Raw genomic sequence first — 21,990 nt, forward strand, 5'->3', positions numbered from 1 at the left:
AGAAATCTTGTCCTCAGTTGTACTTTTTTAAATTTGCCCTGAGGCAGAAAATCATCCTAACAACCTCAAAAGGTGAAAAGCCATTATTAACATTGCCCTACTATGCATCTGTTACTTAGGATGGCGAGGTAATCGGCATTAACACCCTGAAGGTTGCAGCAGGAATCTCATTTGCCATTCCCTCTGACAGGATTACTCACTTCCTCAATGATTCACTCAACAAGCACAGCAAAGGTGAGTATTATCACAAGGCTAGGTTTAAACATCTGTGAGTATACTGTTGAAAATATAGAAACTTTTTGGGGTCTCTTTCAGATGAAATATCAACAAAGAAGCGTTTTATCGGGATCAGGATGCTGACCATCACACCAGCGTAAGTCTGATGTGATGATAATTATTGTGCTGATTGGAAATCTGGCAAACCAAGAAAATAGAGTGTTGGCATCTGCTCTTCACTTAGTTCGCTTCACTGTGCTTTTCTGATAGTGTAGCTTCAAAATGCCTTTTAAAAATCCTAATCCACAATCCTAGTGGGCCGTAGTTGCCTTGGTAAACACACCGTCACTGCAGTATTTCTGGGCTCATTACTGTAAGTGGAGACAAGCTGGGTGAAGTTGTAGCAGTAGGGCAGCCCAACCGGCAGCTGAGTCCAGATACACTCTTGCAGTCCCGCGCAGTCACCCACCAGTTATGACGTAGGCAAACTTTTCATCTTCAAGGTCTGAGGATGATGCTGACTGACTGTGACGACTGTGGTGCAAAAACTGTAGGAGGAGTTTGTTAAAGTACAAGGCATGGAAATGGGTGAAAAGGGCAGCTAAAATCAAAATGGTCGACTTCCTGTTGGACTGAGGATATGCGTCCGAATGGGTTTTTTGTGCGTCTGGTAATATGCATACTGAATTTCCTTCATGTATGTGCATGTAGGAAGTGTGATTGATTGATATGAGGCTGACAGCCTGTGTCCAGTTGGTGGCGCTATGGATATGACACAGTATTGATGCATAGATGTATTCAGGGCGACAACCTCTACATGTGTGTAATTTTATGTAGAAGTTATAAGGACTTCCTGCTTCATGGTGAAGCATCAAAATGGACCGTGGCACCACGCCCACCAGGTATAAAGGAGGCAAGAGCTTTTGATAACTTTTCATGTTATAGGTCTGATGATAATAATGACTGAATGTGAAGTCTGTGGTGTGGCTGACTTCCTGTATGACTGAGGGTCCAAGGACATTTTTTGTGCGTCTGGTCATGACACATATGCATACCGAATTTTGTAAATTTGTGTGCATGTAGGAGGTGAGGATTTACAGCAGGGGGCGGTATAGAGTCCCCTGAATCATGTGGAATTATCAAATTTTTCACCAAATGTGACGTATATTTCGAGTTTGGTGAGTTTTGGGGTATGTTCAGTGCTCCAAAACTGCGTTTAATGTGCAGAAGAAAAATAATAAGAAGAATCGTAGTTATTCCAATAGGTCCGTGCACTGGTCAGTGCTTGGGCCCTAATAATCCTAATGGATTCAATAGGTTCTTGCACTGATTAGTGCTCGGGCCATAGAACAGTAATTCAGTTCAATTCAATTCAATGCAAAAAATGTTATTTTTCTCTGGGGGCCAATTCAAGGCACATAGTAGTTGTACACAGACACAAAACAAGTCAGATAGAATAGAATAGAATAGCACAGACTAAACGATAAAATAAGAAATGTACAGTTTTTACATGAGGTGGCAAAATAGCATTGAGCTAAGTTGGGTTGTGCATTAAGAGGCAGCAGCAAGTTAGTGCAGTCCTCTTACAAGCAGTCCAATGATTTTAGAGAAGACTATGACTGTGCTCTGCAGGGGTGTCCTGCTTTGCAGGCTTATGAAGTGCAACCAGCAGGTGATGGGAAAAGGGATGAAATACTCTGTGAAGGAGTAATAAAATGTCCATAGAATGTTTTTATTTATAGGTGTATACAAGCTCTACATTGCTCCCGTGGATTGTGCTGATGGCAGCTGCAGCCAGCTCTCTCTGCCTGCTGCAAAAGGTCACCACCATCTCTTTGGTCTTCTCCGTGTTTACCTTCAGGGCTGATTTATCACACCACTCCACAAAATCATGCTATACTGAGCTGTGATGATGTGAGGGGCCTGAGAGCAGGGACAGGGGAATCAGCATACTTTACCAGATGACAGTCTGGATGGGTGGACCTGCAGTCATCGGTGTAAAGGATGATGAGCAGAGGTGAGAGGACGCAGCCCTGAGGGGAACCTGTAGAGGTGACCAAAACGTCGGAGGAGGTGTTATTGATCAGCACCCTCTGTGATACCCTCTGTCCATAACTTGTATTTGTGTTTGGCAGTAGTAAAGGGATCTCAACTTTTCTGACAAGTCTTTGGATACATTTATGGAGTGCCTATGGTTTGCAGGGCATGTGGTCTCGACCTGGTCTCTTGCTGCCTTGATCTTTGCCTTGACTTGGTCTCAACCTCTCCTGTCTTGGTTCTCTTGATCTTATTTACTCTGGTTGTGATCATGACTTGGTTTTGGTTTAGGTGGTTTTGACTACAATACTCGTTTATTCAACTCTTGGTTCCTAAATTGAAATAGTTAAATCTCACAAATATTGGGAAACTTGGATAGATAATAGACCTGTGAGAAAGGTTTGTGTTTGTTTGTTCCAGGTTAATTGAAGAGCTAAAACAGCAGAACTCAGAATTCCCTGATGTTACCAGTGGAATTTTTGTTCATGAGGTCGTTCCTCACTCACCTGCACATAAGTACGTTTAATTAATTTATTATTTTCTCAAACAAAAGTATTACAGAGTTTACTTTTTCTTTTTCATTTTTAAGTAGAGCAAAATGGTTTCTTTTCATTCATGTCTTTGCCTCCAGAGGTGGTATCAAAGATGGTGACATTATTGTGAAACTGAATGGCAGACCTTTGAAGACCACAGCTGATCTGCAAAAGGCACTGCAGGAGGAGACAGCCCTGTTGTTGGAGGTCAGGAGGGACAACGATGACCTTCTCTTCAACATTGAACCTGACATCATTATGCAGTAGACATGTAATGTTTGAATTAGACGAATCTCTTTTTGTGAAGGAACAGTCACACGATGACTCAGTGGAAGCTCTGTGCAGTGGTATGTCTGTCAAGTGCTCACATTAACTATTAACTGTACCAATGTAATAAGAGCCCATAGACAACATGGTACAATGCAGTTTTGGTATCAAGTATTTGTAGCTGTGCCCCTAACATGTTCAGACCAGGTAACCATTGGAACAAAATGGAAACATGTACTCCTTTCCCACCCCCACCCCATTTAATTTATGTGAAATACTTGATTTTATGACTTTGGTCACAGTAAATGTGTCTACACGTTGTAGAGACAGTACACCTGTAGACAGAGTAAATGTGTAAACCTTACTCAACCTGTAGACACATTTACTGTGACCAAACCTTACTCAACCTCAAGTACCAAGAAAATATGTTCTTAATGTGAGGTAATAATGGTGGTCAGTCAGCATCTCAAGGTGCACCACAAAATTTACAAGACAAGTGCAAAATTGATGAAGGTTCTTTCCTATTAAATTGATACTTTTGCTGGTAAATTTATGAAATGATAATAATTAAATCAAGGTATTCGCTCTTAAGCATTTTTTTTATTTCCAAAAAGGTTTCTTATAACTGGGGAATATGCTCATAAGCATTCAACCAGCCACTCAAAAAACTTGTTTTTCGTTGACTGTTTGATGGCCAGGACAGAATCCACATTGGTTAGCCTGATGTCAGTATAGCAACTAATTTGGAAATTCTGGGAACAAAGGACTGACTTGTCATTGGCTGTATCTAAAGTAGGGATATTGCAGATCATGGTCAGCATCTTAACTCCTCAGCCTTGGCAGCACCCTACTCTTGACCCTTGCAAGTGAGCCTGACCACCAGGTGCTTGTTGGTCAATGAATGAATGATGAATTAAAAAATGACTGATATATTATTGAATAAAGATGAAGTGCAATTTTGTTCTTGAATTATCTTCCTCAACTCTGCTTTTATTAATTCATGTATGAGTTCTCTCAAGGAGTTTAGATTATTCTTAGCAGTATTGGTCATAAAAAAAAAAAAAGACTGCACAGTTGCTTTATGTAGGCCGTCTCTTTGGGTTGATTAAATTCCAGAAGCCAACTTAAAACTTAAAGCCAACTTGTTTTTTTGAACCTCCACATCAACATGCTATTTAATACTTGAGAGTCCTTCATAAGCACAAATACTGGATGTTATGTCATTTTTACTGTATGTAAGTTGTATGACACGAAGCACCATTGTGAGATGTGTGGGACTTTGTTAAACAGTCTGAATCTGTTAAACTATGATATATTCATTTTAACTATTTCAATTCAGTTTAGGTGCAGGGTAGACCATCTTGTTTTATCCTTTCGTATTTCTTTTGAATTGTTATAATTTGCTTTAAACAAGTAAAAAATGCTTTCAGTGATCATCACACCAAAATATTTAATTGATTTTAGATTCCAATTGATGTCATATGATTCCTGGATGGTTGTAAGATGGAATCTAATTGAATGCTAATTGAGTTCTGTACTTTGCCAGACTGCTTGGGCTAAAGGCTCAATAAAGATTGTGAATAAAATTGGGGATGGATGACATCCCTGTCCTGTCCATCTCTGCAACCATATTATATCCATCAGATTTCAATTGATTTAATTCTAGAGCAGCTTACAGCATTTTTATCACTTTTGCAGGTTTGTTATTGAATCCGAATCATTCTCGTATACTTGATGAAGAAATGTCAAATTAATACAATCAAATGCCTTTATGGCATTTATGTTTAGTGTTGAGTTCAGTCTATAACTTTCACATCAGTCCTTACCTGGCTTCAGATTGTTGGTGGTGTATTATTTCATTTTAGAGTCCAATTAAAAGAGGCCTGGTGTGGTGGTATCAACTCTTCCTTAAAGATTTTGTACCATATTACAGGGTTGCCATCACTACCTTGGGATTTGTTATTTTTTAATGAATTGTTTAAATAATTTCTTCCATATTTCTTCAAACAATTGTTTCCAAGGAAGCCAAATTTGTATGCGATTTGACCTCGCCATTGCTGTTTTCTTTCATATGTTGTCTTATTTTCCTCGTCAAAGCCTGTATTAAAAAAAAAAAGTCTTCACATTGTCTTTTCTTGGCATTCAGATGCCGAATAATGTGGGAGGTCTTATTCAAGAGGGTTGAGAATTCTCCATATGTCTATCATTCCCATTTCTTCTAAGGGTAGCCTTACAAATTGTGAATCTGCTTTTTATTCCCCTTTAGGCTGGTTGTATCTAGACTGTGGGTCATGACTATGTTAAAATCAAATCAGTATCTTCAGATCATTACACACCATATTGCTTCACTATTGGCTGTTGGCTATTGTTTTTCCAAGCAGCTCAAAATTACATAAACATGAACAAAGTTAAGAACACTGTGACCCAGAGCTACACCAGTCAGGCATTTAGGAGCAATGCTGCAGAGTAGTGCAATACTTGACTGTGTGGAACACAGCTGAACTCATCTCATGGCCAGTAATAAACATTACTGAGGGGAAACACGTCTCCCATGATGGGATGTGGAGGAAGAAAACACAGAGGAAACTCTTTTTAAGGTTCAGTGATAAAGTCACTGCAGACAGACAGTGATTGTTTTCAGCCATAATCACTCTTCCATTCCCAGCTCTTGACAGATCATGAGTTTATTTTTGACAGTGGGCAGTCTCTCACAGGGCTGAAGCCAGTTTTTGTGTTTCATTCTGGTTACAACCAAATAAAAATAAAAACAGATGGAACACTTTGGCTTTCAGGTGGTCTCTCTACATATATTGTTATGGTAAGAGAAAAAATGTGAAATTACAACCCTTGCCTTGCTAGTAATGTCACTGTATAATAAGTTTAATTAATTCCGCATCATTGCCAGTGAGTAAACAGTTATTGGTATTTCAGGAAGTTAGGTAGGTTAAACCACCATGACAGGCTGGTCATATTGTTAAGTTCTGTGACTCTGGTGGCATCAGCCATTTTCTATGGTTTAGAGTTGGAGCAGCAGCATCTCAGCAGCAGACAGGAGGAGACTTGAAAAATTTACCAAGAAGGCCAGCGCCATCCTGGGATGCCCTCTTGACCCAGTGCAGGTGGTGGGAGAGAGCAGGATGATGGACAAGCTGTCATCGCTGCTGGTGCAGGAGTCCCACACCCTGCAGGTCACTCTCACAGCTCTGGGCATCTCCTTCAGCAACAGGCTGATACACCCTAAGTGTGTGAAGGAGCGTTATCGCAGGTCCTCCCTTCCTGCTGCTGTCAGACTTTACAACCAACACTGCTCCCAATAGACCTCACTCTGCACTGTGCAATACTACCACTAATACTACTTTTTATCAATACCCAAATTCATTATATGTATTTGTAAATAAAAATTCTCATCCATTGCCACACTGTTAATTTTCAATAATTATTTTTTTTTCAAAATCATGTCTATATGTATACACAAGTTTATTTTTGTAATGTTCTGTTCCTTGGCTTCTGCGTCCCACAAATTCCCCCATTTGTGGGACACTAAAGGTATACTGATTCTAATTCTGATTCTGAAGTAACATTAACTGCTGGCAATTTTTTTCGCAAGCAGCTCGAAATTACAGTATGTAATTCCAACTGCAAGCAGCGATGAACGTGCCCTCGCAGTCACGCGCATCAAGGCATGCTGCCGTTAGGGCTTGTTCACGCAACACCTTCTGCTGAGGAAAGTCATTCCTTTATAATTCGGTGGCCTGCTACTGCCGGTATTAACCCTTGTGTTGTCTTTACATTTCACCCCACACAGAGGGTTACAGTGAACCCTCCAGGACAATGGCAGGAACAGGGTTGGTGTCTTATCATTATAGCGCCACCTAGGGACTATACAAAGTATTGCAGTAAATCTAATATCATTGTAGAGGGCAGAGGGTCACATTCAGTGCGTTTACATGACACTCAAGAAAACCGAATTACTGCGTTAGTCTGACTATGAACAGATTTTTAAGATGCATGTATACACCTTTGTCTGACTAAAATCGGACCGGATCGGATTTCTCATAGTCGAATTACACCACGTGGATTATTCGATTGATAGTTGCATTTCTCCTGCATGTATACATTTGCAGCGGATCGGATCGGATTTTGCATTCTGCGCAGGCGCAAGATTTTTCCCCGGGGCCGTGAGCCGGAAGTAGACGGACAGCGACGGCGTCTTTCCTCCGAAATCACCGCAAGAAAGAGCGCCATTGTGCACCTAGTTTGTGTAATTATCATGTACACCATATACGAAGTGTACAAAGATGTAGCTTCGTCTCGCTCTTCGTACGCCATCTTTCTTGAATGCCGAGGCAGCTGGTGACGTAAAGAGGTCAGCCGGAGGTGCGCCGTTAACACTAGTTGAAATGGGTACAGCGCTACCTAGCTTACCGGGGTATGACATGCTTTCTGCCAGTAATTCGATTTTCTCACTGGCATGTATACTCGGATAATTGCAGTTGTCCGACTGAGCAGCATAGTCGAACTATGGCTGTAATCTGACTAAGCTGTGCATGTAAACGCACTGATTGACCCCCCAGGACAACGCTAATGTGGCAGGGCAGGGCTGGTGTGCACAGAGGGTCACAGTGACCCCCAGGACAATGGCAGGGGCAGGGCTGGTGTCTTATCATTATAGCTCCACCTAGGGACTATACACAGTATTGCAGCAGTAAATCTAATATGATTGTAGAGGACAGAGGGTCACAGTGACCCCCCCGGGACAATGCTAATGTGGCAGGGGACAGGGCTGGTGTCTTACCATTATAGCGCCACCTAGGGAGTATACACAGTATTGCAGCAGTAAATCTAATATGATTGTAGAGGACAGAGGGTCACAGTGACCCCCCCAGGACAATGGCAGGGGCAGGGCTGGTGTCTTATCATTATAGCTCCACCTAGGGACTATACACAGTATTGCAGCAGTAAATCTAATATGATTGTAGAGGACAGAGGGTCACAGTGACCCCCCCAGGACAATGCTAATGTGGCAGGGGCAGGGCTGGTGTCTTACCATTATAGCGCCACCTAGGGAGTATACAAAGTATTGCAGCAGTAAATCTAATATGATTGTAGAGGACAGAGGGTCACAGTGACCCCCCCAGGACAATGGCAGGGGCAGGGCTGGTGTCTTATCATTATAGCGCCACCTAGGGACTATACACAGTATTGCAGCAGTAAATCTAATATGATTGTAGAGGGCAGAGGGTCACAGTGACCCCCCAGGACAATGCTAATGCGGCAGGGGCAGGGCTGGTGTCCACAGAGGGTCACATTGAGCCCCAGGACAATGCTAATGTGGCAGGGGCAGGGCTGGTGTCTTATCATTATAGTGCCATCTAGAGACTATACACAGTATTGCAGCAGTAAATCTAATATGATTGTAGAGGACAGAGGGTCACAGTGAGCCCCCAGGACAATGCTAATGCAGCTGGGGCAGGGCTGGTGTCCACAGAAGGTCACATTGACCCCCCAGGACAATGCTAATGTGGCAGGGGCAGGGCTGGTGTCTTATCATTATAGCGCCACCTAGGGACTATACACAGTATTGCAGCAGTAAGTCTAATATGATTGTAGAGGACAGAGGGTCAGAGTGACCCCCCCAGGACAATGCTAATGCGGCTGGGGCAGGGCTGGTGTCCACAGTGGGTCACAGTGACCCCCCAGGACAATGCTAATGTGGCAGGGCTGGTGTCTTATCATTGTAGCGCCATCTAGAGACTATACACAGTATTGCAGCAGTAAATCTAAAATGATTGTAGAGGACAGAGGTCAGAGTGACCCCCCCCAGGACCAGTGTTGGTCAAGTTACTTGGAAATAGTAATTAGTTACTGATTACTTCTCCAAGAAAGTAATCCAGTTACTTTACTGATTACTTATTTTCAAAAGGAATTAGTTACTTTACTAGTTACTTTACTAAGTTACTTTTCAAAAACATGATGCACAACCTGAATATGCTATAAAGCAATAGACCTTTCGTGGCAGCGGGAAATAAATGGACAACAGTCAGACATCAGATAAACAAACCCAGTGTGAGCCAATATTACAGTAGCACAGCTCCCAAAGGGCTTTGCATCACTACCCACCTCTTCTAGTAGGGCTGGGTATTGTTAAGAACCTCACGATTCGATTTTGATTCTTCAGGTCGCAATTCGATTCAATATCGATTCGATTCAAATGCTTCGATATCGATTCAATAATAAGCAGTAATAAACAAATAATTCATTAGAGTACCTGTTGATAGTTTTCAAATTCAAAAAAGTAATCTTCAATTATAAATCTTTCCTCTAGGAAGCTCTAGTTGAAATGTAAACAAAGGCACACGATGTGTTAAGTTATAAAATAATGCAACCATAGTTAAGCTGAGAAAGTGCCATTGTTTCTGGGATTGCATGGTACACTTTTGTCCCTCCGCCCTCCGGCTAGACGCAAGGGGGTAAAACGTTGACACTGAGCCCCCTCTCTCCCCGGAGGAGAGTGCTACTCGCGGGCGCATGGTGCAGCGGCCACTGTGAGACTGGCTGCACTGGGAGTTTACAGTCTCCGAAAGAGCGGAGGTCAGACATCGGCTACCTGCCTCCGCAGCTCCGACGGTGTTTCCGCGGCGCATCACCCTCCGACCCTCAAGCGAGATCACGGGCGAGGCGCTTCCAGCTGCTGGATGCGGGAACCGGCAAGGGACAGCGGGTGGTCGGGGGCCGCTGCGATTCAAAGGATTTTCTGAATCATTACTAGTTTTCCATACTGCTCGTTGCCAGTATGGAAAATCCAGATTCAACAGCAACTGCTTTCTGGACCAATCTGTTTGGCCAAGGCCCGCCCCCATCGCTCTGTTAGATCCAGAGAACTGTCTGGGCAAACCCGGCGCCGGAATGCATTCAGCCCTGCATACGTCATTGTCACTCACGAGACAGTCTCACAAAAAAATGACCCCCCCAGGACAATGGCAGGCTTCTGCAGCCTCCTCATTCTCATCATCCTCCTCCTCAGGCCGATCACGACATTTAGCACTACTTCTCTGAACAGCTCTCACAACCGAGGCAGACGCTCCCTTCTTTGGATGAGTGGAGTCACCAGCACCTTTCCCAGTTGTTCCAGGAACAGCCAGGGTTGATCTCTCACCATAACACAAAGGCATTGTACGAAGAAACATCGATGATGTTGTGAAAGATGACCAAGGGCCAACGGGCGGCCATTCTTCTACAGCTGTATGTTCCAATCACCTTATCTAAGTTGTCCACACCTCCTTTGTTGCTGTTGTAGTCTAGAACGATGGCCGGTTTCCTGTCTTTGCGATGGCCAGCGACAACGTCGTCGGGAGCCTCTGTGTGTAACGTGCTCATGAGCATAACGTTCTTGTTTTTCTTTGCCATGTAGGACACCAAAGTGGTGGTGGGCGTGAATGCAAACTTTGAGGAAAAGACTTGTCTGTTCTTGGACGTGAGCAGCGCGAGCGGGAGTTCGGGCTTGTTTCTTCTGACTGTACCAACCATGGCGATGTTCCTTTCTAAGAGGTGCTCTCCGAGCTTGTAAGAGGTAAAGAAATTGTCACATGTGACAGTTTTGTTGCCACCCGTCAGTCCCTCTGTGACATCAAGCACAACCCTCATCCCCTGGTTTATCTCTGAACCGCCAGCGGTCGGCTTCCCGGTGTAGACTTGCATTTTCCACGCGTAGCTTGACTTTGCGTAACATGCCACCCATGTCTTGATTCCATACCTGGCTGGCTTGCTTGGCATACACTGCCACAACCTTTTGTGTGTGTGTGTGTGCGTGTGTGTGTGTGTGTGTGTGTGTGTGTGTGTGTGTGTGTGTGTGTGTGTGTGAAAAAAAGAATAAGAATAAGAAAACCAAATAATTAAATAATGTACGCTGAAGTCAGAAAAACTGTGTGAACTGCTGCATGATTCCCCGGACAAAGACTGAGTCGATGGTCCCCTTCTGGAGCTGGCTGAAGAAAATGTTCACAGGAGGCATGATACAATAAAATAGTTTCAGGAAGAAGCTGAAATTATCAACGTCCAGTAGCCTCACAAACCCTCCAGCTTCCCACACAGTGGTAAGCTCAAACTCCCCTGATGGATTCAAAACACTGGATGATGTCAACTTTGTGCTCAAACACAGTGCTCATGGCATGGATATGGAAGTTCCATCTTACTGTGCCTTCTCTTGGGAGTCTGTGTGCCACCACTCTATCAACACACTGGTTCTCTTGGGAGATCATAAAAAAAATCCAGAGAATGCAGCCAGGTCAGAGAAGAACTGATTAACTAATGGGATGTGAGATGTCACTTGCTGCATGATGAAAGCTGCAGCAGGTGACAAGGAAGAAAGATGAATATTTAAAAAGCTGAAAAGACAGAAAAGCTGAAAAGTAAGAGGGCAGAAAGAGCTTAAAAAGGTGAACAGTTTCTCTGGCTGGTCATGAAGCTGAATGTATGGAAAAAGCAGAAAAGGCAGAAATATGAACATTTTAAAAACCTGAAAAGGCAGAAAAGCTGAAAAGTAAGACAGTTGAAAGAGCTTAAAAAGGTGTAAAAACAGTTTCTCTGGCTGCACATATGCTGGAGCAGTAGCAGAACCAAAGTTGAAAATGTCTCCATAAGAATGAATGGGAAAACGCCTTCCAAACTCCTGCCATTTTTGAAAAAAATTGAATGGTTATCGGCAAAACATTTATATATTGAGTCACAGGAGACATTGCTGAACTCTGTGATGTCTTTTTTTATGTCTGTGATGTGAAAAATGAGGACGCCAGAGCGAGAGACGAAACAGGTACTGTCTGCTTTCCTCCTCATTGCGGCTTATGGGGGAGTTGTTGGAGTGCTTGTTGCTCTGGGGCTTCCACATCCAAAACTGTAAGTCCTTCATCTGAAATAAGACCATCAGCTGAAAGCCAACAAGATTTCCTACATTTCTATGCGTATATTGTCTATGTGAATTAAAGGATGTGGGATCCAAATCAAGCTGAAGAGAATTTTTTCTCCAGCTCTTCCAGCTGCTTTCCACTCTAGCGATGATGTCACGCACTGTAGCTCACGCAATACACACCCATTATAAAATGAGAAGACAAGCTAAAAATCCTCAAAAAAGCAGGTTTTTCATTTGTTGTGATTTTGGGAATGGAAGTTACCGCGAAAGTGGGCGTGGGCTACACCACACAATTCAGATGAATTGAGGGAACACGTAGATATAACGTTCAACAATGTGGATTTATGGGCCCAAAATGCTTTTGCATTAAAAATAGTGCCACCTGATGGTCATTTTTGGTGTGTGAGTTACAGGCGCCATTCTGTTGCATCTCTATGAATTTCATTTCCATAAGGGTTATGGTGTGGGCACAGTGCCAAATATTAAATTACAAGTCAACCAGAGTGCCACCTAGTGGCGGATCGGTAAACCCTTCGTCAGCTGTCCTCAGGAGGGCGCTGACAATGATTGTACTAACTTTGCACAGAGCCTCAGGGGCTCATGGGGAAGTAGTAACCTGAGTTTCATGTCATTAGACCACACCAAGCCATTAGAAACCATAGTGCGGAAACCTATCGAGTTCACCTAAAAGGTTGCAGGGCATCATGCTGCGCATACAGAAATATAACTTGGATGTCATTTATGTGCCAGGAAGAGACATGTTACTGGCTGACAACCTCAGCAGAGCCTATCTTCCTGAGAGTACACCTGAGGAAGCTGAAGGAGAGACTGTCAACATGGTGCAACACTTACCGATCTCATCAGACAGACTACATGACATAAGGTCTGCCACAGAAAAAGACAATACATTGCAGTTTCTCATCAAAACAATGAGCCAGAGATGGCCCAAGGATAAGGCACAAGTACCGAGTGAAATCCGGCCTTACTTCTCATTACAAAGAGAATTAAGCCACCAAGATGAAATAGTCTTCGGGGGGGGGGGGGGGGGGGGCATGTCGGGCAGCTGATTACAGTCATTACATTTGGGTGTTGAAGGATGTCTATGCAGAGCTAGAGAGTGTGTCTACTGGCTGGGCATGAACGACCAGATCAAAAAGTATATAGCCAAGTGTGACATCTGTAGATCAATGGACAATAAACAACAAAAAGAAACACTTATGTCACATGAAGTGCCAAGCAGGCCATGGGCAAAGGTGGGCACAGATTTGTTTGAGTTTAACAACAAGGACTATCTCATTGCTGTGGATTATTTCTTAAACTTCTGGGAAATAGACTACCTGGCAGATACTAAATCTACCACAGTGATAAAGAAACTGAAAACTCATTTTGCCCGCCAAGGTATTCCAGATTCAGTGATCTCAGACAACGACCTAGAGTACGTGTCCCAGGACTTCCAAAAACTTTAGCGAACAGTGGGGATTTCAACATGTGACCTCATCACCCGGCTACCCACAGAGTTATGGCAAAGCAAAATCAGCTGTCAAGACAGCAAAAAGACTCCTTATCAAAGCCAAAACAGCCGGGCAGGATCCTTATCTTGCACTTCTTGACCACCGCAATACACCGTCACAGGGCCTGGAGAGCAGTCCAGCACAGCAACTACTCAGTCACCGTACCAAAACACTGCTGCCAACGAAAGCAAGTCTGCTAAGGCCAAAAGTTGTTTGAGTCAGCCATGATCTGAAGAACAAGCAGCAATGTCAGAGTACATACAACAACAGATCAGCTAGAGACTTGGGCATACTTAACATGGATGACTGTGTGAGGATACAACCACTCCCACCCAACACTGTGTGGAGATTAGGCAGGGTGCTAAAGCCAGTTGATGGGAGGTCCTATGAGGTTCAGTTGCAGTCTAGAAGTGTCATAAGGAGAAATCGCAGACACCTCAGGCGTGGGGTCACCTGGAGTGACCTTCAGTGACCCTATTGATATGGAGATCAGCATCCCCAGTCAGCCACAGGCTGTGGTATATGAACGTTCAAAGACTGTTCCTGTTCCTCACAGTGTCACAGCAGGACACACACCCAGAGACACTGGTAACAGAGACAACCCTGTCACGACCAGAGCTGGTCGCACAGTGGCGCAGCCACAGCGATATAAGGACTGCATGTTATCATGAAAATAGATAAAGTGATATTATGTTGTTTGCTTGCACTTTATACTCTGGGAAAGTAAACCAGCACAAAAGTTATGGTTTGCATATGTTCATATTGACATTGTGGTTCTTTGCACATTTCAAGTTATGTGACTTAATTGTTGAGAAATACAAACTGTGAAATTGTTTATGTGTAAAGTGTTTTCAGTTCTGTTAGTTGCTATTTTCATCAGTTGCTGATAAAAGATTTTGATTGATGAACACATGGAACTGTTTATGTTTTAAGAGTAAGCACTGTTAGTATTTGAGTTTCTTTGTTGACTTAAGTCAAATTTTGAGATAACAGCTCTAACTCTCAAAAGAGAAAGGATGTAACAATAGGAACTATTGTTAGGAACGATTGTTTAGTTCCAGGTGACACACGGGCTGTTGTTGTGAAGGGACACCATATGAGTTACCAGACCGAGCTGAATGTACCTTACACGCTAAAGTTCAATAAAGTTTGCAACCCTGTGGGGTGAAGCAGAAAGAACAGTGTACAGTTCTTGTGAGGAAGTAGCAGACTTTAACAGTCTAGACAATCCACAAAACTCTACTAAGAACTTGAGTCTTTGGTCAATACAGTTGAGAGTCTTGGGAAATGTTGTGTTTTGTCTGGCCCAATTCCTGCTTTGACCAAAAGCTCAGAGCGTTTCAGTCACCTTTTTAGCCTGCATACATGGATGCAGAACTTTACAACTGCCACTGGACTAGGGTTCATTAGCAACTTTGACTATTTCTGGACTGAACAGGACCTGTTTAAACGTGATGAGTTACATTTAAATAGGATGGGTACCAGCAGGTTGATTCACAATCTCATCAGCTTCACCGTGTTCAGTCTAAATTGACAATTTCCCCAGCTAGACCCTGCCCAGTGTCCTAACCTGGCATCCCATAACCCTGTGCGGGTCAAGCTGGGGCTGGATCTGTCTCCTCCATTGACTCTCTCACCCATGTTGAATCCTCTGTCAGCCCTGGTGCTGGTGCTGGTGGTGCTTGTGCTGGTGGTGTTGGTTTTATCAAGATTCCAGTTAGGATCACTGAAAGGCAGCGTGCACTACCAATATCCACTCAAAGTCCACACAGAAACAACCTCATCACAGTTAAAACCACTTCTTTAAACCCTGCTTTAAAATCAGTTAATTTCTGCTCACACATAAATGATTTTAACTGTTCTCAAGTCCCGCTTGGCTGCTTCTCTACCTTTGAGTGTCTTATCTGTATTTTAATGATTAAATTGCCTATTTTATGTGTTTTAATTTACCGACCCCCTAAACTAATTTCCGGTTTTATTCAGGAATTTTCAGACCGTTCATCAGTCATCATGTTACAATATGACAGAGTTCTCATTCTTGGTGACTTTAATATCCATGTTTGTTGCCCTTCTTCCTCCCCATTTACCTCTGATTTTATGAAACTTTTAGATTCTTTTAGTTTGACCCAATATGTGAAGCAGCCCAGCCATGACAAAGGGCACACGCTTGACCTTGTGCTCGCCCATAGTTTCTGTGTGGATGAAGTGAATTTGGTTGATTTTGTCGTCTCCGATCACAAGGCAGTGCTTTTCAAGGTTCCGCTCCTCTCTCCTGACCCCAAACACCCCACACTGATTCACTCCCTCCCCCTAAATTCACGGTCCGTTCCTCGCTTCAGCCAAGCTTTTATGTCCTCAAGCAGGGTTCATAATACAGATGAACAACATGGCCTCACCGTAGATGAACTTGTCAGTGGTTTTAACAGCTCTTGCACAAATATTCTAGACTCTATAGCTCCGGTCTGACTCAAAAAGCTGAAACCTCATTCTCTGCAATGGCTGAACGAAGAACTGAGAATTTTAAAGAGACGATGCAGGATGGCAGAGAGGAAATGGAAAAAGGATCAACTCAGTGTCTCACTTGCTTCTCTGAAAGAGCTAATGTTCACGCATCAGTGTACAATCAGAGAAGCAAGAAACAACTATTTTTCTGAGTTGATTGCCAAGCAGGGTCATGATCCCAGAATTCTTTTTAAAACTGTTAATTCTGTGGTTGTTCCCCCTCCCAGCCAGCCAGTTGAATCCTCCCCAGACAAATGTGAAGAATTTTGTAATCACTTTTTTAACAAAATAGTGGAGATTCAGCAGCATTTTAAGACTGATTTTAAGGAGATGGTAGTTGACTCCTGCCCTCTCTCAACGTTAACCCACTTCCATTAAATCTCTCTGTCTACCCTGGAACGTACTATTGCATTTTCAAAATCATCCACCTGCCTGTCAGACTGCATTCCTACTTGGTTTTTAAAAGCTGTATTTCAGAAGGTTGGTCCAGCCATTATTAACTGCTCTTTATCTACTGATACTTTCCCCTCCTACTTTAAACATGCCACTGTTTACCCTCTTTTAAAGAAACCCTCTCTAGATCCCTTTCTTTTAAGTAATTTTAGGCCAATCTCTTATGAATGACAATCATAGTTTTGAAACATTTCAATCTGGTTTCCGCTACCTTCACAGCACTGAAACTGCACTGGTCAAGGTCGCCAATGACTTATTGCTTGCTGCCGACACAAGCCTGTATTCAATTTTAATTCTCCTTGACCTCAGCTCAGCTTTTGGCACATTGGACCATAATGTCTTAATCAAAAAATTATGTTGGTATCAGTGATGTGGCTCTGGATTGGTTCATCTCTTATCTGTCCAAAAGGTCATTCTCTGTAAGGCTTGGAGGAGCCTCCTGTTCTTGTGAGTCTGTTTTGGGTCCCCTTCTATTCATTGTTTACATGCTACCCCTGGGGCAAATCATGCGTAGACACAATATTGACTTTCATTGCTATGCAGATGATACGCAGTTGTGTATCCCGCTACAGCCTGGTAAAACTGATGTTTCTTGTATTTTGTCCTGCCTTGCCTTGCTGAGATAAAAAATTGGATGTCTGAAAATGTTCTGCAGTTGAATGACTCCAAATCAGACATTGTTATAATGTGCCCCTCTGGCCCCAGCACTAGTAACATTACCTATCTCTCCTCAAGTCTGGGTGCCTTATCGAACAATGTTCGAAAAGAGGCCCGCAATCTCAGTGTCATCTTTGACTCAGAATTACCTTTTGATACCCAGGTGACTAAAGTGGTGCAGTGCTGCTGTGCCCAACTGAGACAGCTAATGAAGATCAGGTCATTCCTGTCCTCTGCAGACTTAGAAAAGGTCATCCATGCTTTTATCTCCTCCAGATTGGACTACTGTAATGCACTTTATTCTGGTTTCAGCACTCGAAACATCCAAAGACTGCAGCTGATACAAAATGCTGCTGCTAGGTTTTTAGCACGTACTAAGAGATGTGACCACATTACACCAATCCTTGCTGCCCTTCACTGGTTACCTGTGAGGTTTAGAATTGATTTTAAGATTTTACTGCTTGTTTTTAAAGCCTTGAATGGTCAAGCTCCTGCCTATATTTGTGATCTGCTGACTCCTTATGAACTTGACTACTTTGGCATTCATAATGGCATGCCTTTTTACTCATTAGTTATGTAGCTTATCCTTAAAATATATTGATAATGTACAAAAGATAATTACATACAGTCTGTAGTAATAAAACAATATTCGACAATCAGCTCACTTTTCAGGACAATGTGAACTGCATCTACAAAAAAGGGTGAGTGACACCAGCAAGTCCACACTGAAAAACTAACTTGTACGATTTATTTGATAAAATCCCTCTAACAATTTGCACTAACTCTTTTTAAGTAAATTTTTCTGCTGTAATATCAAGTACAACTCATCTGACAGTATCAAGTAAAAAGTACTTCCCACTTAACTTAACATTGGTTAAGATATTAAGTTAATGTTACTTAATTATATTTAAGTTATAATTGATGTTTATCTAAACTAATTAAGTAAATTCAATTAATTTTTTTCATTGACAGAAAAGTCAATTAATCAACACATGCAGATATAGAATGCCCATTTTTGTCCTACTGAAAAGTAAGTATTACTGAATTATCATTGGCTGCTGTTTTGTAAAGCACTTCAATCTCCAGTCACCAACATGAACTTATCCAAAATAATAAAACTATCACTGCAATTCAAAAGGGTTTTTTTTTCACCCAGGAGGAATAACATGACAAAAACAAGAGGAGATTAGGTTTCAACCTGACAGAGCTGGGTGGTATTGCTATAACCAAAATTCTAAATAGCAATATTTTTAGAATAAGCAACATTAACAACCAAGCATTACAACCTTCATACCAGCACTCTGACTAGTGCACTGTAAGTATGCCATTAAAACCTTAATGCATTAAAACATTTTGAACAACACCTAAAAGGACCAGGTGCCTTAAATGACACAAAATGCAAAGAATTTCATATACACAACTGCACAATGAGTTACCCAGGAGGAAATTCAACTCCAAGGTAAGGTGCTAATTTGTGACATTTCTCCATAAGATTGCGAGCAGGACAATGTCACTAAAGCCCCACATTACTATTTTTGTTAAGTGCCAAACATCCTGTTGGGGCCAAGTGTTTACAATGAAAGGGATATCAATATTCACACTGGCACACAATACATTAATATATCACTGCAATAATTTTTCCATATAAGCATTTTTTTTTGCATTGAACCATCTGGGGCCGTATTTATCAAGCGTCTTAGAGTGCCATTTTACACTTAAGTCCTGAGAATTTGCGAAATTTAGTCCTACTCTCAAACTTAAGAATAAAAGCTATTTATCAACTTTCTTAAGTCTAAGAATCACTCCTACTCTCCAAGATATTTAAGAGACCTCCAGAGGTGTCCTAAGTGGTTAGGAGTTGCCAGCAGGGGATGGCACTGAGGCGAGAGAGACGTGCGCGAACGTTCAGGGAGCGGAAGGATGTCCTGGCTTTGTTTGATGACGAGCAGCTGATCAAACGGTATCGTTTAGACAGAGCGGGTATTATTTTTGTCACAGATTTAATAAGGGGCGTCATCTCATCAGCAACATCACGCAGCAGAGCTTTCACAGCAGAACTAAAGGTCATCACAATGCTTCGATATCTTGCCACTGGGAAAATGCAACAGTGTAACGCTGATGATTTGGGGCCATCACAACCATCAGTAAGCAGAATTGTTATGGAAACAATAATGGCCCTTACTGCTCCTCACCTCGTCATGCGTTTCATTGACTTTCCAACTACACCCCGGATAATTCAGCAGAAGCAAACTGCATTCATGCAGGTAGCTGGCTTCCCTGGAGTGGTCGGGGCAATCGATGGTACACATGTAAGGATCATCGCTCCAAGTGTGGACGAGAGTGTGTTTGTTAATAGGAAGAGGTACCACAGCATCAACACGCAAGTAGAGATACGGCACACTCCAGACAGAGTGTGCCGTATCATTATGGCATGTGCAATACTGCACAACATTTGTAAGGAGCGCAATGTCCCACTTCCACCAGCAGACGATGATGACGATGAGGGAGGAGATGGAGACGCGAGCGTCCCTGGCAACATCCATCCATGTGATGGGGCAGCCTTCAGACAACACTTCGCCAACCTCCACTTTGGGTAAGAACAATAAATCATCAATACAGCGGCTTTTTATCAATTCATTTTATTAGTCACTCGGTATTTTTTCTTTTTTTTAAAGCCAAGCTGTAGTACTCCTCTTGGAGCCGCAGCACTTTAATTTGCAGCTTAATTTTTTGTCTCCGCAGTGCCTGCAGATCATCCGTCTCCTCTGCTGAGTCGCAATCACTCACCTCGGCCTGAAAAACAAAAGAGACGGCATGCTCAAGATGTGATAAACTTAAGTTGATTTCTTCTTTTTCTTTTTCACCCACCACTTGATTGTTGCCTGTTGCCTCACACGAAGTGCTTGGGCCTGGCTGCACCGCGTCAAAGGCAGAGGGAGAGTGCGCAGGGGAGTGGGACACAGGAGACTCTAATGCATCTCGATCCAAACTGAAACATAAAGAATATGGCTGAAATATCAGAAATGGTCCTGTTGTTGTTATGACGTGAACAAACACATTTTAGATATTTACTTAACAGTAGCCTGCATATCCAACAACAATCACGCACGTATCTCTCACCAAAACGCACCTAGGCTGCAGCGCAATATCCCTATAGGGTTGCAACCGCAATAATTTGTGAACTCACCCTTTTGAAAGCAACTCAAGCTTCATCGCAGCTGGATCCTGGCCGCCGTCCAACCCAGAGATGCTGGGGTTATCCTCTCCAAGAATGCGCTGCACAACTTCTGCAACTGCGCTCAAATCTTTGCCAGGTGGTCCTCCGCCTGCATAAGAATATACAAACGAATTAATTCGATATGAGCGAATAAGGTGGCATGCAAGCAAATGAAAAAGAAGCACTACATACCAGTGCGCATGGAGCAGGCCTTGAAAGCTGCGATTTCACTTCTGCTTTTCGAGAGAACGTTATACCACTTCTTCTCGCAGTCAGCTGGTGACCGATGGCTGAAGGTTTGAGAGGCGTTAAGTTGATTTGATATGTCTTCCCATGCCTGTTTTTTATCATGGCTGGTAAGCGTCGGGCTGAACTTGCCTTTAATGATGAGCTTCCTTTCCTCGACTAGCTCTACTAACAACAGTGTCTCCTCCTCTCGCCAGTTTGGTTTTCTTTTCGATTCCATGTTGATTTCTGCATGTGGCTGCAGTGGGCTAGTATATATAGAGCCACCCACACCAGTTTCAAATTAGTTGCCTAATTAATGAATTGGAAAGAAAAGGAAACATTTATTTTTGATTCATTGCCAATATTGTTTGTTTGTTTTGTATTATTTTGTAAATTATTGTCAAAATATACACTCCCATTGTCCACCTAAATATTTCTAAGATATTTCTTTATTCTGAGACAACAGATTCCCTCCTGTGATTGGTTATTTCTATGGACACAGAAGTGACGACACCTAAAATTCCGTTTACGGCACATAGTAATGTCGTAATTCAGCTCTGAGAGTGACACTTAAGATTCAGTCCTACACTTCGCTGAAAGTGTGAGTAAGACGCTTGATAACTAACTTTTAAGTGCAGCTTTCAGCGAAGAATTTTTTTAGTCATAAGTCAACTCTTAGCGGGGTTCTTAGGAGTAATTCTAAGAAGCTTGATAAATACGGCCCCTGACAGCAATATGGTCAACAAGTCCTGGCCATATCTGACCATATCCAGCATAGTCTTTTGGAGAGTGAAACTGAAGAGATCCACTTCAAGTCTTAATATCAAGCTGCTGTATTCAAGCAGAGGGTCCAAAAGAGCTGACCGTGTCTTTTCAAGTTGTTACAAGTTGTTGTCATTTCCAAGATGGAGAAGTGAGTTGAGGTGTACCAGCAGCCAAGATTGTACAGTACTTGCCATGCTGATAGCATCTAAAGCAGTAACTTTGACTTTAGAGCTTGTATTTTGGGGGACAGCTTAATTCCATCCAGTTCTAGGAAAAGTTCCTGAAACATCTCAAAAGTGTAGCGCAGTGTTGAGGGGTATGCAAGACAAACATAGAATTGCATTAACCATTTGAAGTGAAGTACCTTCATAATCAGGGCAGAGTGAACACATGCTAAATATGACCATCTTAAAACATAGATCAGATTACAATTTTGAATAAAATATATTTTACAGTGAACCAGGATTAGTAATCCATTTATAGAACATGGTGCAAGATTGCTGTAATACACATATTGTAACCCCTAAATCAATGTTGCTTTCAGCCATAAGTGCCTTTGCAACTTTATAGTGCAAAGAGAAAACTAAGGCTTTGAAAACCCAGTTTAATTGTTGTGATTGTACTTCATCTGAATTATTCAACTCTAACTTCATTAGATTTTGTCAAATTTGGAACCATGTATTCAAAATAATAACAATG

At 42.4% G+C, this 21,990-nt stretch overlaps 2 protein-coding genes and 1 long non-coding RNA gene across 4 annotated transcripts in view; 1 reads left to right on the forward strand and 2 right to left on the reverse strand.

Annotated features, from left to right (window-relative positions):
- Positions 1-4,172, forward strand: part of htra3b (HtrA serine peptidase 3b) — a 44,851-nt gene extending 40,679 nt beyond the window's left edge. For both annotated transcript variants that reach the window (XM_030432087.1, XM_030432088.1), the window contains 4 exons: positions 120-234; positions 316-373; positions 2,674-2,769; positions 2,885-4,172. In XM_030432087.1, the coding sequence (XP_030287947.1) occupies positions 120-234; positions 316-373; positions 2,674-2,769; positions 2,885-3,053 (438 nt within the window). In that variant the 3' untranslated portion in view covers positions 3,054-4,172. The remainder of the gene's footprint in view (positions 1-119; positions 235-315; positions 374-2,673; positions 2,770-2,884) is intronic.
- LOC115590640 (uncharacterized) lies at positions 1,928-5,145 on the reverse strand. Its single transcript, XR_003985794.1, has 2 exons — positions 4,880-5,145; positions 1,928-2,260 (listed from the first exon to the last, which is right to left on the reverse strand). It is a non-coding gene; the product is annotated as an uncharacterized LOC115590640 (long non-coding RNA).
- Positions 5,146-19,727: 14,582 nt separating this feature from the next.
- LOC115589429 (uncharacterized) lies at positions 19,728-20,874 on the reverse strand. Its single transcript, XM_030430269.1, has 4 exons — positions 20,491-20,874; positions 20,269-20,407; positions 19,950-20,070; positions 19,728-19,874 (listed from the first exon to the last, which is right to left on the reverse strand). Exons 1-4 carry the CDS (start codon positions 20,762-20,764, stop codon positions 19,728-19,730), a joined length of 681 nt encoding a protein of 226 aa, XP_030286129.1. The 5' UTR covers positions 20,765-20,874.
- Positions 20,875-21,990: the final 1,116 nt, after the last annotated feature.

The sequence above is a fragment of the Sparus aurata genome, chromosome 10 (genome assembly GCF_900880675.1).
Source record: "Sparus aurata chromosome 10, fSpaAur1.1, whole genome shotgun sequence".
NCBI classification, from domain to species: Eukaryota; Metazoa; Chordata; class Actinopteri; order Spariformes; family Sparidae; genus Sparus; species Sparus aurata.

Coding starts and splice junctions, on each gene's coding strand:
- LOC115589429 (XM_030430269.1), bottom strand. CDS start 20,764: ATGGAATCGAAAAGAAAACCAAACTGGCGAGAGGAGGAGACACTGTTG. Junction 20,408..20,490: donor GGCCTGCTCCATGCGCACTG/GTATGTAGTGCT, acceptor ATTCTTATGCAG/GCGGAGGACCACCTGGCAAA. Junction 20,071..20,268: donor CTTGAGTTGCTTTCAAAAGG/GTGAGTTCACAA, acceptor TTTATGTTTCAG/TTTGGATCGAGATGCATTAG.